This window comes from Pipistrellus hanaki (genome assembly GCF_964339955.1).
Source record: "Pipistrellus hanaki genome assembly, chromosome: 3".
Lineage (NCBI taxonomy): Eukaryota > Metazoa > Chordata > Mammalia > Chiroptera > Vespertilionidae > Pipistrellus > Pipistrellus hanaki.
The window spans coordinates 118,849,375-118,863,073 of record NC_140505.1 but is presented as its reverse complement, the minus strand read 5'-3'; the positions used below and the strand labels follow the sequence as shown (position 1 = coordinate 118,863,073).

The following is a 13,699-nucleotide window of genomic DNA, read 5'->3' as shown; positions in this document are numbered from 1 at the left end:
CTGTGTTCACTTTTCCAAATGAGGAAAAAGAGACTCAGTTATTACAAAAGATACTCATAGTCATACAGTTCAGTAAGTAGAGGGAGCAAGATTCAAACACAGGCTTGTCTGTCTAGGCTAGTTCTCTGAAAGAGAATTGGAAAAATTGTTTGCCCACTGTGCTCTGAGACTAATTAATCCCTTTACTACTGGGCAATATGTTCATTATGTGCCTCCTGTGACTAGAACAGAGGGTAAGCACTCTGTTCATCGTTATATCCCTGGTACTCAGAACTGTGTAAGGAAAATGGTAGGCATTCAATAAATAATTTTTAACCTACAAAAATAAAGGAACAAACAAATAAACAAGTCACAGAACTGGCAGAAGAGCCTGAGCCTCTTAACTTACATTTCCCTTATTTGTCACAGTTGACCACAGTCTCTCCCCTCCCCTTTTTCTTTCTTTCTGAACCAACACACATGTCCAAAAATCCAAGCCAGTGTACCAAATGAGTAATGGTGCTTGATCTGAGGAGTTTGTACAGCCAGTGGTTACTCCATAATGCTTTTAGGAAATGCTGATGTAATCTAAAAGACAACCAGAAAAACATGCTGAGAAACCTTATTCTCTTCTCTTCTTAACTACCATCCCTCTAAAGCAATGGTAGTTGAAAGAGTAATTTTTTAAAAATGCATCCTTATTGTTGAAAGTATTCCAGATGTCCCCTTTCCCCCCAACCCCATCGACCCCTTCCACCCTGTAACTTCCCCCACCAGGCCTACCACACGGTTTTCTGTGTCCATGGGGTTATGCATATAAGTTCTTTGGTTGGTATCTTCCCACTCCTACTCCCTCTCTTCCTTCTGAGATTCTTTCTTCCGTTGCATGATTCCATGTCTCTGGATCCACTCCATTTATCAGTTTATTTTGTTACTTAGATTCCACATATAAGTGAGATCATGCGATACTTGTCTTTCTCTGACTGGCTTATTTTGCTTAGCTTAATACTCTCCAGCTCCCTCTGTGCTGTCTCGAAGAGTAAGACATCCTTTTTATACAGTTGCATAGTATTTTCTTGTGTAAACGTACCATATCTTTTTTATTCACTCCTCTACTGATGGGCAGGCACTTGGACTATTTCCAGATCTTAGCCATTGTAAATTAACTATGAACATAGGGGTGCATGCATTCTTTCTGATTGGTGTTTCAGGGTTCTTAGGATATATTCCTAGAAGTGGGGTCACCGAGTGGAGTGTTATATTTCAGCTCTTTGTAAGAGCTAGTAATGTGTGTATCTACATGGCTTAAGAATTTTGTTCATTCTTGATTTTGTATATTCTTGTTAGGATATTATTTTCTTCTTTATTATTTGGCACTTTACTAAATAAATAGTAGTCAAGGCAAAAAGATAGGTTTTTGCATGACGGCCTGATACTTACCCCCAGAAAGAGTGTTCTGTCCTTCAGTGTTTATTTTGTAGCTAGGAACTGGTGGGACCCATTGGCTTTAATAACCTGGTCCCCGGAGTAACCAGAGACCACTGCCCTTTGCGTTCTGGTGGCTGTTTCTAATGCTGTATACGATTATTTTGCCAGTTGACTACAGATGAGGATTTTACTACCCTATTTACTATGACATTGATAAATGAACCAGTTGTTTCTCTTATGTCCTAAAAAACTTAAGTGGAAGAAAGTTCACAGATCCTTTTTATCTTTGCATACAATATTTGTACAGACTCTACCAATGATAGTTTTCTTTGTGCATCTTTCTTTTAATATCATCTGCAAGTTCTTTATACATCATTTTCCAGTGATTATTTAAAGCTGACCATGTGTTTTTGAGGCGGTGTGTGTAAAAGGACATATTCTTTGTTATTCAGAATTCTGCATTCTGTTGCACACTATATATGTACATATAAAATAATAATTTTAACATTTATTATAAAATTGCAGTGTACGTAAGTATATAATAATGATTTTATATGTGTTACCTCAGAAATTTAATATCCTTTGAACTATTTCATTATCTTCTTTTGAAATAATATGCTTTATTTTTAGAGAAGTGTTAGATATAAAAAAATTGAATCAAATGTACAGATAATTTCCACATGCTCCCTAACCATCTTGCCACCCTTCACATAGCTTTCCTATTATTATGAACTTGCATTAGTGACATGCATTTGTTACAATTGATGAGCTAATACAGACACATTGCTATTAATTAAAACCCATAGTTTACATTAGGGTTCACTCTTTGTGTTATATATTCCATGGGATTTTACAAATGTGTAATGACCTGTATTCATTCTTATAGTATCATACCGAGTATTTACTGTGTTCCATCTATCTTCTGGTTTGCAATAGAGAAATTCCAGTTAAGAGATGAAATACACTAAGTGGCCATATTATGATCTGATCGCATAATAATCTGGCCACTCAGTGTATATCCTATATAATAAAAGGCTAATATGCAAATTGTCCCCTCCACCAGGAGTTTGGCCAGCAGGCAAGCCGGGCAATTCCCCATGTGCCTGGCACCTAGCTCTTAATTCATATTTTAGACTAACTCATTACAGTAATTTTATCATCTAAGAATCCTAATTTGGTAAGATTATTGCGAATTTTTACTGACTTCATGGAAGTATGATATGTATATGAAGTATTTTGCTTGTGTTTTCCTTTTTTCCATTTGAAGTTACAATGTTGAGAGAAATATTTGAGGGAATTAAAATTTTAACTGCTGAATATTTGATGAGATGTGTGAGTTAAAGAGGGCTTCTTGACTGGAGTAGCATTATTAAAGTAAAAGAAGAAATGAACTCAGTTTTCTGATTATTGGGTGAACACTAGCTATAGGTGGCAGAGACTGTAGGCTAGGTCTTTCCTTCTAGGAAATGAATGAGCAGAGCATGTGTAAGCAAGAATGAATCTTTTAAATAAGGGGAAAAACTTAAAGGGGAAGGTATATGGAAAAATGAATTAAAGTTTCAGGTAGGGTAGAAAATTAGAAAAAAACTTCTAGTTTTGGAAGATTTATCTTTGTAATAGTGGTTTCAAAAAAGAAAAAAAATCATTTCAAGTTCATGTAGTAGGTAGTATATAAATTAGAAGGAACAAGTAGATAAGATTGTGTGTGTGTGTGTTTAGCTTGGGACCATAGCTACTGGACACTCCCCAGTGCCTCGATGCCACTTGGGGTCAGCATAGATGCAGGCAGTAATGTTTATTTAAAGCTATAGCTAGGAAGATAACCTAATTTTGGATTGAATCCTGGATTAGCAGTATGTTAGTCCTGAATGGCAGCAGCAAGTCCTAGATAAATTGAATTGTTTGATATTCAACAAATTTGACTAGTTTCTTCATGTAGAAAGTGAGCAATTAGGATAAATCCTCTCCAAAGCTAAAATGGCCATAATTCTTTACAAGGAAGAAGAAGGAATGAAAAGGAAGCAATTGTAGGGAGAATATAGAGTAAACAATAATGATGGTGTTTCTCATTATTCCTAAGAATCTATCTTATTCTTTCGGTTTCTCTGAAACCATATTTTACTTTTCTTTCTTGTTTCCCTGCCTGGCTTCTTCTCTTTGCTCTTATTGAACTTTTGTCTGTTCTTCTAATCTTGGTATTTCCCAGGACTCCTGCTTCAGTCTTCTCTCTCAGTACATTCTCCTTGATCATCTTTGTTCAGATAAGAACAATACATTTTTATGATGATTATCAAGTAGACATCAGTCCACTTCACTGGGGCCCAGGAGGACAAGAATCCCTCATGATCCGCTGCTGAATCATCCATTTTCTTTGTTTTTCAAGGGTCGTAAGAGTGAGGCTGAAAAGTTCTTCTTGAAGGCTATTGAGCTGGATCCCACCAAAGGAAACTGTTACATGCATTATGGTGAGTGGTCGAGAGTTTTTTCCATGTCCCCCACATTTCCTGCTAATGTTGGCGTGAGCTTTAGGTTTTGCTAGCAAAGAACAATTTGGGAGGACACTGATTTTGTTGTGTCAGAGTTAGCCTCATTCCATAGTCTTCCCTTATCACCCAAAATGGGTATCTTAAAGAGGGCTATCCACTATGTTTTCCTTTAGTCATTTTCATAGGACTTCGGTAGGGAAGGCATTTTCACAGTTGTTTCACTCAACATCACTGTGGAGTTTTAATGAAATCTTGTTGGGAAAACACCTCTCTCCTGGCCTGATGTATCGTATATAATCCAACTACTGGCTCTCTTTTCATTGTAAATGATAACGCACTTTTTATGTGTCATTTTGAAGCTCTGGAGGTTTACATTTTGGCCTCAAAATCTTGCTTTGTGGAAGATATGGATGCACACCAGCCTCTCCATGCCTGAGATTGAGGTCAAGGGTCCACTGTGCAAAGTGTAAAGGATGGCTCTCTCATGCAGTGTAGCCTGGGCCTTAATCATACCGGGGTGAACTTACAAAACAACTCTGTCATACTCCACTCTGTCATTAGTAGTGAGTCATGTGTTAAGGGAGGCACAGTAATGTAGCTTGTTTGTTGTTGTGAAAGATGTGCTTATTTCAACCAGATTTGCAGTTGGAATGGTTTTCGGTCAGCCACAGAACATTTCCGTTTGCTGATCCCTTGGGGGGAAAAACAAACAAACATATTTTTTGACCACTGTTTTTTGCTGTGTATCAGTTATTATCAAATAGTAAACTTAAAGGTGGATGAAAATTAAATCTTGAGGAATTAAAGCTAATATGCTTATACAATATTTAATTTGTTTTTGCATTCTCCAGTGAGTAACAATAAATCAATGACAGGCTATGAGTAGGAACATGGAAATGGTCAAATGGAGGATACCCTGAACCAACCACAAGCCCATGTGTTTATTTATATTGTTTGGATATGTTTATAGGTTTGGGATGCTTTATCTTTCCAGCATAACACAGCATGTAATTTCACACAACTTATTGTCTAACCACTTCTGCTTTTGTTTCACTGCCAGGTTGAGATAGCCGTCAACTAATTTAAGTTTGCTACAGAACTTATTATTACAGGTGTTCTTATATGAAGCATTTTAATTTAGGATTTTCTGGTGGATACTGTTGTGGGTACCCCTCCTGTGCATTAGAATAGTCCCATGATTATTCACTCTGAGTGCTGCAGGACCTCCTGCCATTGCATCTTATGAAATAGGCTTGTTGTTGTTTTTTCTTTATCTTGCTGCCAGCATTTCCTTTTGCCTCAAACTGATTGTATTTAACTGCATTTCTAAGTTTGTTTCCCCATCATTTTATTGTGTGCTTTAGATTTTTCACAACCAATTCCTTTAAACTTTATCATTGCTTCCTTTGAATTGAAATGGAAAATATCACTATTTCATTGAAGAGTTAGTCCCCTTAATCTCCTTCTATTCTGGCTGGTCTGTCTTTCCACACTTTTATCTTTGTATGTATGTATTATTATTACCTTTATACTATATCATACTTATGATTTTTTTTCCCAGTGTGGTAGTAATGAGTAATGCTCCCATGAGAAATTTTTGGATTTATTTTCATTTTTTATATGTTTTTATTTGTTTTAGAAAGAGAGGAAGAGAGAGATAGAAACATTAATGATGAGAATGCCGATTGGCTGCTTCTGCATGCCCCTACTGGGGATCAAGCCTGCATCCCAGTCATGTGCCCTGATCGGGAATTGAACTAGTGACCTCCTGGTTCATGGGTCAATGCTCAGTCACTTAGCCACACCATCTGGGCTGGATTTAATTTTAACAGAAAGTGCAACAAATTTATTATTGTATGTTTTTTAGAAAACAGTAGTAACACATGTTTACCAAATAAATGTGTTAAAAACTGATTCTTTTTAGTACCCCTGGATTATTTAAAAATCTTGGCATACATCATTATCAGAAGTAGATTTATTTCTTAATGAAGGAATGACTACATAATTCAGTGTAATCTTATAATATTCTTTTTCCTACTCTTGGGTAGAAAACGGAAGACACTCAAGATGAGACATCAAGCCGAAACTGGTTTGGCTCAGTGGTAGAGTGTCGGTCTGCGGACTGAAAGGTCCCAGGTTCGATTCCGGTCAAGGGCATGTACATTAGTTGCGGGCACATCCCCGGTAGGGGGTGTGCAAGAGGCAGCTGGTCGATGTTTGTCTCTCATCGACGTTTCTAGCTTTCTATCCCTTTCTCCTCCTCTCTGTAAAAAAATCAATAAAATATATTTTAAAAAAAAAAAGATGAGACATCAAAAGGAAAAATTATAGCACAAATAATCTATTGCTACAAATGGATAGAAAATCCATAACTGAGTGATTGAAATGTCTATTTCCCTGTGTCAAGTTATTAAAAATGCGCATTTAATGGAATATTAATGATATTTAATTTAGGGGTATATATTTCAAATGACTAAAATTTACAACTGGAAATTTCTTTTAAAATTATCTAACATAACCCATTTGATATATAAATCAAAGTCTAGGAAAACGAAGTTGACATGTGTAAGTTAGTTGTGGGTAACTAAATTTGGGGTTCTTTTATAACCGCTATTGCTTTTTCTGCTATATGTTCTATTTCTTCTCGCAACATTGGTAGATAGGCAAATGGGTGTGTAAATATTGGATAGATTTTCTTTTTTTATTAGTCGGCCCCTTTGTTTAGTTTTAAATTGTCAAAGTCATATAAGTCATGACAGTTTAAAATTCTTAAGAAAAGTTTTTTATTAATGTTAACATGTAAAATATAAATCTAATAGATGCAAGGCATTGTTATGTTTTTAGAAAGTGAATAGGTGAATAGGATGATATAGAAAACTATCAGCATATTCTCATTTTTGTAGGTAATTAGATGAGAAGTCAGGTACATGTTGAAACCAAGAGTAAGGTAGAGCATCTTTGAAGAGATTATATTTGAAATCCGAAAGCTTAAGTCAGCTATTTGAAGAATGAGGTAAAAGATTTTCAGACAGAAGAAACAGTAAGTTCAAATATTACAGGCAAGACCAAGTTTACTTTCACAGCAGGACAAGAAGGCTAATGTGAGTAAGAGTAGATTGTGCAGGAAGAGTAGATTGAGTGGAGGAGGTAAGACTGTAGAGGAGGCAGAAGTAGAGCTCATGGGCTTTGTAGACCAAAACAAGGAGTTTGCACTTTATTATGCTACTGGAAGAGCAGGACAGGACCAGAGAGGTCAGAATAGAGCAGAGGGAGCTCTGTTGGGGTTTTAGGCCGGAAATGATGGTGGCTTGGACTAGGAAGTGGTTGTGGGAATATACGTACCTTCTTCATAAGATAATTAAAAATAAAGGGGACTTGTTTTCCATTTTGTGCCAATGGAACTGTGCTGCAGTAGTTGTCAGTTGAATTCAGGAGCACTCTCTATTTTAGAATTGGATATGTGTTCCAAAATTGACTGAAAGTTTATTTCATTAGAATTTTTATTCTTGTCCAAGAAGATACATACTATGAGTTTCATATCAGTTACTATTTATAGATATTCCTGGAATACTTATACCCATGGATTGAATGAATAACAGTAACTCCTCAGCTTAAAAATAAATGTTTAAATGAAATATGCATGTTGTTCTGAATCTTTTCAAAATGCTCTGTCAAATGCCTGTGAAAATGCAGAGTAGGTGAGTTTTGTTCTATTAGAAATTCACTACCCAGGGTGATTTTGTGTGTTTTTTATTTGTTTATCAATGATACAATTGACTTGCAAAATAGCACCCAGTTGGGACTGGACAGGGAGAATTTTAGGAATTTAAACTGGCTGCAATCGCAATTAGAAGGCAGTATTCCAAAGCACTATCAATTACTTGTATTTTGAATCTTCTAGTTTTGTATCTAGGGAGGAGGGATTGCATTGCAGATTGCCTTTTAATCTTTAGGTTGCTTGTGAGAAAGAAAGCTAGGCAAGTCTAGAAAATGACTCAATAAATTGGACCATTTTATAGAATACTAGTGGCCTGGTGCATGGAATTCATGCATGTGGAGGTGGGGGTCCTTCAGCCTGGCCTGCAACCTCTCCAATCTTGGATCTCTCTCTCAATCCAGATCCATTGGCTCCTAAGCACTCACCTGCCTGCCTGCCTGATGCCTCTAACTGCTCCTCTGATGGCCCTAACAGCACTCCCTTCCTGGCCTAAACCCCCTAAATGCCTATGTGTTCTCCCTTCCTCTTTGCACCTTCAGACAGGCATGCTGAGAGCTCTCCACTGAGGCCCCGCCCCCATCCTGATGTCCCACTCACTTGGGCCAGGCAGCGCCACAGGCCTGTGTGCTTTCACTGGGGTGACCTAAATAATGATATTTCTTTGATTAAAAATGAAAATGCATTTTTGGTGAATGTTTGCAAAATTACCTTAAGGTTACAATTACTGGTAAAATTTCCTGCTTTAGATCAAAACATTTTGTGAAAATATCAGTGCTTAGTCCCAAGGATAGCACAGGCCATTCACAGGTTCATTATTCCGGTCAAGTGCATGTACCTTGGTTGCGGGCACATCCCCAGTGGGAGGTGTGCTGGAGGCAGCTGGTTGATGTTTCTCTCTCATCGATGTTTCTAGCTCTCTGTCCCTCTCCCTTCCTCTCTGTAAAAACTCAATAAAATATATTTAATAAAAAAAAGAGAAATGGATACTATTTTTAAATGTTATTCCATACTATTTTAATTCTTACCTATTTTTTTTATTTTAACATTCCATGTTACTACAGTGTGTCTAATAATTTAATATTATTTGATGTTCTTACCTATGTGTGTTTTATGTGAGATACTTTCCAAAGCCTTTTGGAATTAAAACTTTCACATGAGTAAAAAGAGGGTTGGGGACAAGAAAAGGATTCTCTAAGCATACAAGCAAAAACTAAAGGAAAAATTAAAGGATTAATGTTTTTTACAAAAGGACTATAGTTAAAGAACAAATAGTAAAGTGATAGGAAATAATTTCCATTAAAGCAAAAGCTCAGTGTATTTAAGACATGAGAAACTGTAAAACTGCAAGGAAAATAAATAGTGTACAAAGACCAAGGGATTTGAACAAATAATTCCTAAAAGAGAAAATATAACAGGTTTTAAAAGGCAGGTAAGCATACAATTTTATTAGAAATCAAAGAAATTTAAATTCAGGTAACTGAATTCCCTTGAGATGCTCTAGCTCTTAGTTTCAGTAGTTATTCTCTTAAGGAAATTTAAGTTTTTTAATGTTTAAAGATATAAACAAATACAGTAATTGGAAAACCATTTTTATTTATTGAAGGCAAAAATAGGAAATGCTTGAAAGTGGGAAATGATTAAATAAAGGTTATTCCCATTTGATAAACTTTTATAAATCCTATGTTATGTTTATAAAAAATATGTAATGAGACTGTTGCCCAAGGTGTAAATAAAGTATGGTTAATTCTATAACATAACTGTGTCATTAAAAAGGCAAAACAAAATAAATAATGTTAAGAATGGATGTTTTAGCTTTTTGGACTTCTGTAGCCAGTTGGGTTTTGTTTGTTTTTTTGCGGGGGGGGGGGGGGGGGGAGGCAGGCTTAATGTTTTTACTTATTTCACATTTTCTTTAATGAGCACATTATGAAGTAATGTAGGCTTTAATAAAATGAAAAATAATGAGTATTTTAATTTATCATTTGTAGGAAAGATAGGAAAAGTATTACAATAGCTAGATAATTATTTATTTTTAAATTATAATTTATTTAACAGAACTCAACATGTAAAATTTAAGACATAAGCATTAAAGAGAAAGGAATAAAGTAGAGAAAAGCATCTTGCCTGAATTATTTATTATATACCATATTTCCATGATGAATTTATCAAATATAATAATAGTACAAGCATTTGCTGAGTACTTCTGAGACCTTAGAAATTCACATGTAGCATCTCATTTAATCCCCACAAAAGCCAAGTGGGGAAGTCACCTGTGTCCATGTTACAGATGAGGAATGAAGTGGGCAAACTGTGAGGTGGGCTGCCCAAGGAACCAGAGCGTTCCTGACTGCTGCTCTGCATTGTCATTGACTCCTATGTCAGTATGCAAGACGAACAGAGATTTTATTTATATCCATGGATGCTCTACTGTTAGGTGATGTAATGTGTATCAAACACTTATCATTAGGGGCTTTCAGAGGTTGAAGACTATTTTCTACAGTACTTATAAAATATGCACAACTCATTTAAGGTCCTAAATTTATCAAGTGATGAGGCAATTTTTTAAAAAATTTTGCCTCAGTTATTATTTTATTTTATTTTTATTTTTTATTGTGTAAAGTTTTACATATGTCTTCTTTTTCCTCAATTGCACCCCCCTCCCATGAGGCAATCTTTATCTATCTGGTATTTTCCCCCCCCTCTTTTTTCTGAAGTCACAAAAGACCTGAAAGGAAGATTGAGAAATCTTTATGGAATTTGTGCAGGTTTTTTTAAATATATTTTTTATTGTCTAAAATTTTACATATGTCTTCTTTTGCCCCAATTAAGCTCTCCCACCCCCAACCATTCCCACCCTGGGCAAGCCCCCACCGCCCCAGTGTCTGTGTCCATTGGCTATGCTAATATGATGCATACAAGTTCTTTGGTTGCTCTCTAACTCCCTCCCCTACCATTTGTCTCTGGATCTATTCTTGTTCATCAAATTATATTGATTATTATATCCCACATATGAGTGAGATCATGCAATATTTATCTTTCTCTGACTGGCTTATTTCGCTTAGCATAATGCTCTCCAGTTCCATCCATGCTGTTGCAAATGGTAAAAGTTCCTTCTTTTTTACAGCAGCATAGTATTTCATTGTGTAGATGTACCACAGTTTTTTAATCCACTCATCTGCTGATGGGCATTTAGGCTGTTTCTAAATCTTAGCTATTGTACATTGTACTGCTGAAATCAGAGGGGTGATATATCCTTTCTGATTTGTGTTTGTGGTTTCTCGTGGAACTTGTGCATTTTTGATAAGCATTCCATCCTTAAGTTCTACTTGAATTGTCTTTTGAGAAAGGAGACTAAAAGAATCGAGTATGCATATAATATGTCTTATTTTGCATCCACTACTTACTGATCTTTGAAAGTTATTTTTAATAACCTTTGTTATGAAGTTATATAAAATACTAATTAAAATAAATATACCTCATATAAAATTTTAGTTTTCAAAGCAAAAACTAAAACCCTTACCTATAATATGTCAACATATAATACCTATATAGTGTGCGCTTTGAGGCATGTTAGCATCTTTCATAAAACACATTAAAAAACTGACTGGTGGTGGTCGCAGTCAGGTGTCACCTGGCCTGGCATGGTCACGCAGAAAGGGTGCTTGTTCGCTGTGTGACTTTAAGCAAGTGTCTTAAACTCTCAGAGCCCACACTTTCTCATAGGTAAAATGCTGAAAACACCATGCTCCTGAGATTCTGAGGTAACATCAGTTCTGTCCCACTGTCATCGTTCCTTCAGGCTGTTATTAAAGAATACCAAAACTAGATGGTTTATACAGTAAACAACAAAAAATTCTGGAGGTTGGGGGTCTGAGTTCAGGGTGCCGGCATGGTCCAGTGAGGGCCCTCTTCTGGGTTCCAGGCTTCTCCTTGTATACTTGCCTGGTGGAAGGAGTGAGGGGTCTCTCTGTGGCCTATTTTATGAGGGCTCATTTATGAGGGCAGAGCTCTCCAAAGTCCCTGCCTCTAAAACTATCACCTGAGGAGTTAGGATTTTAAAGCATAGATTTAGGGAGGACATGAGCATTCAGACTTTAGCACCCACCAAGTTTTATTATGACTCTGAAAAAAAAAAAAAAACTATTTAGTATATAAGGATTATAAGATACTTCACAATATGAAAATGACTAAATGCATTCAAGTAATATGGTATGACTTTGACTCTAGATTTCTGAGAATTTACTTAAAGAAAAATGTTTGGTGTATGCTGGACACCTCTTAGTGTATGCTCTTTAATAATGGAGCTATGATTGAAGCTCAGTGTTCCACTGTTAGATTCCTGACCCAGTGCTGGGTGCTTTTTTTGTATAGGTTTTCTCACTTGAGTAACCCTGTGCAGAAATGATGTTATCATTATATTACAGATACAAGATTTAAAGTATCAAAGTATCACTTAATTGAAGACTCTAGCTCTAGGAAGTTGCCAGAGCAAGGATTTTAACCTCATCTGACTCTTAAACCCATGATATATTATGGTTTGGCTGGAGCTTTCAAAGATATTGGCTCTTACCAGACATGAGCCTGGTGAGTCCCCACTGGTGACAGACCCAGAATGCTGAGGTTTTGGAGGACTGGGGCTCTCCTAATCCTTTACTTAAAGCCTCAGGAAGGACCATCCTTGGGGCAGGGAGAGAGGCTAAAAGGGACAGAGGAAGGGAAGGCGCTCATGTGGAGGGGAGTATAAATACTGGACGCCAGGATCCAGACCTCACGCTGCGGGGTTTCCTTATGCTGCCTCGGGGTTTCCTTATGCTGCCTCGTTTAGTTCTTCTGATGACACAGCAAGGTTATTGCTGTTTAAATAAGTGAGGAGGCTGTGGGTCAAAACCAGAGATTGGGGAATAACCAGAGTTGCCTTGCTCCAGGGATTTCATCACTGACCACTGTGCCTCACACAGAGAAGGTGGTCAATTTAGAAGGATGCACTGGATTTCAGTTACTATCACTCCTCCATGGTCTCATCTCTGCTTCCATTTTTCACATGGGGATAGAGGCCACTTGGTTTTAAATTGCTTATAACTACATCATGCTTTGCTCAGAAGTTGCCGTTGAGTTCTTGTCTGAGTCTTTTTGGGCTGCTATAACAAATACCATAAAGAGGGTTACTTATGAACAACAGGCATTTATCTTTCACAGTTCCAGACTGCAAGTCCAAGGTCATGGCTCTAGCGGGTTCAGTGTCTGGGGAGACCTGCTTTGTCACTTACAGCTGCCCTCTCTCTGTTCTCAAGTACTTGAAGAGGCAAGGAGCTTTTTGAGGTCTCTTCTATAGGACAGTAATGCCATTCACCAGGGCTGTACCCTCATGACCTAAGCCCCTCTCAAAGCCCACCTCCAAGTACCATAGGCTTGGGGGTTAAGATTTCAGCACCTGAGTGGGAGGAGGCAGAAGAGGAGGCACAGACATTCAGACCATAGCAACAATTCACTGATATTCTTTTGAATCTGTCTTTGTACAGGACGCAAGAAACCACAAAAGCAAGATTGTAAGAGCTGAATTAAATTTTTGATTAGGGAGTAGAAGGTATAATGGATTTGGACAGTGGATCATGGATTTGGAAATGAGGCATGCCCAGCCCTGCTGCTAATTGTCTCCCGAAGCATGTTCTGCCTTCTGCGAGCCTTTCTGCTCCTCAGTTTCTTAATGTGGAGATGATTGCCACTGCCTCTTATTGTGAGGATTCATTTGCACTTTATAAACTAACTAGCATGTAATAGATGCTCAGTACATCCATTGTAACAATGACCATTTATTATTTAACATTATAATAGAAACTCTACTACGATCCTGGAGAATGAATAATACAGAAAAATGTTTGAATAAGATACATAAGTGAGGAGCAGAAATTAGGGAAGAGAAGGTAGAATAAAAACCTAGGAATAAAAATAAAGGGGAATCTTTACCCATCAACATAGAGACTAAAGACCAGAGAAAGAGAGAATAATTGCTTTCAAGAAGGACGAGGATTATAAGTAACAATTATTTATAGCCATAGAGGGAGAGGAGGTGGGGAGGAAAGTGAGATGG

The 13,699-nt window shown here is 37.0% G+C and overlaps 1 protein-coding gene across 1 annotated transcript in view; it reads left to right on the top strand.

Moving 5' to 3' along the window:
- Positions 1 to 13,699, top strand: part of TMTC2 (transmembrane O-mannosyltransferase targeting cadherins 2) — a 401,251-nt gene that overhangs the window by 312,783 nt on the left and 74,769 nt on the right. The window contains exon 9 of the mRNA XM_084877291.1: positions 3,791 to 3,872. Within this exon, the coding sequence (XP_084733417.1) occupies positions 3,791 to 3,872 (82 nt within the window). The remainder of the gene's footprint in view (positions 1 to 3,790; positions 3,873 to 13,699) is intronic.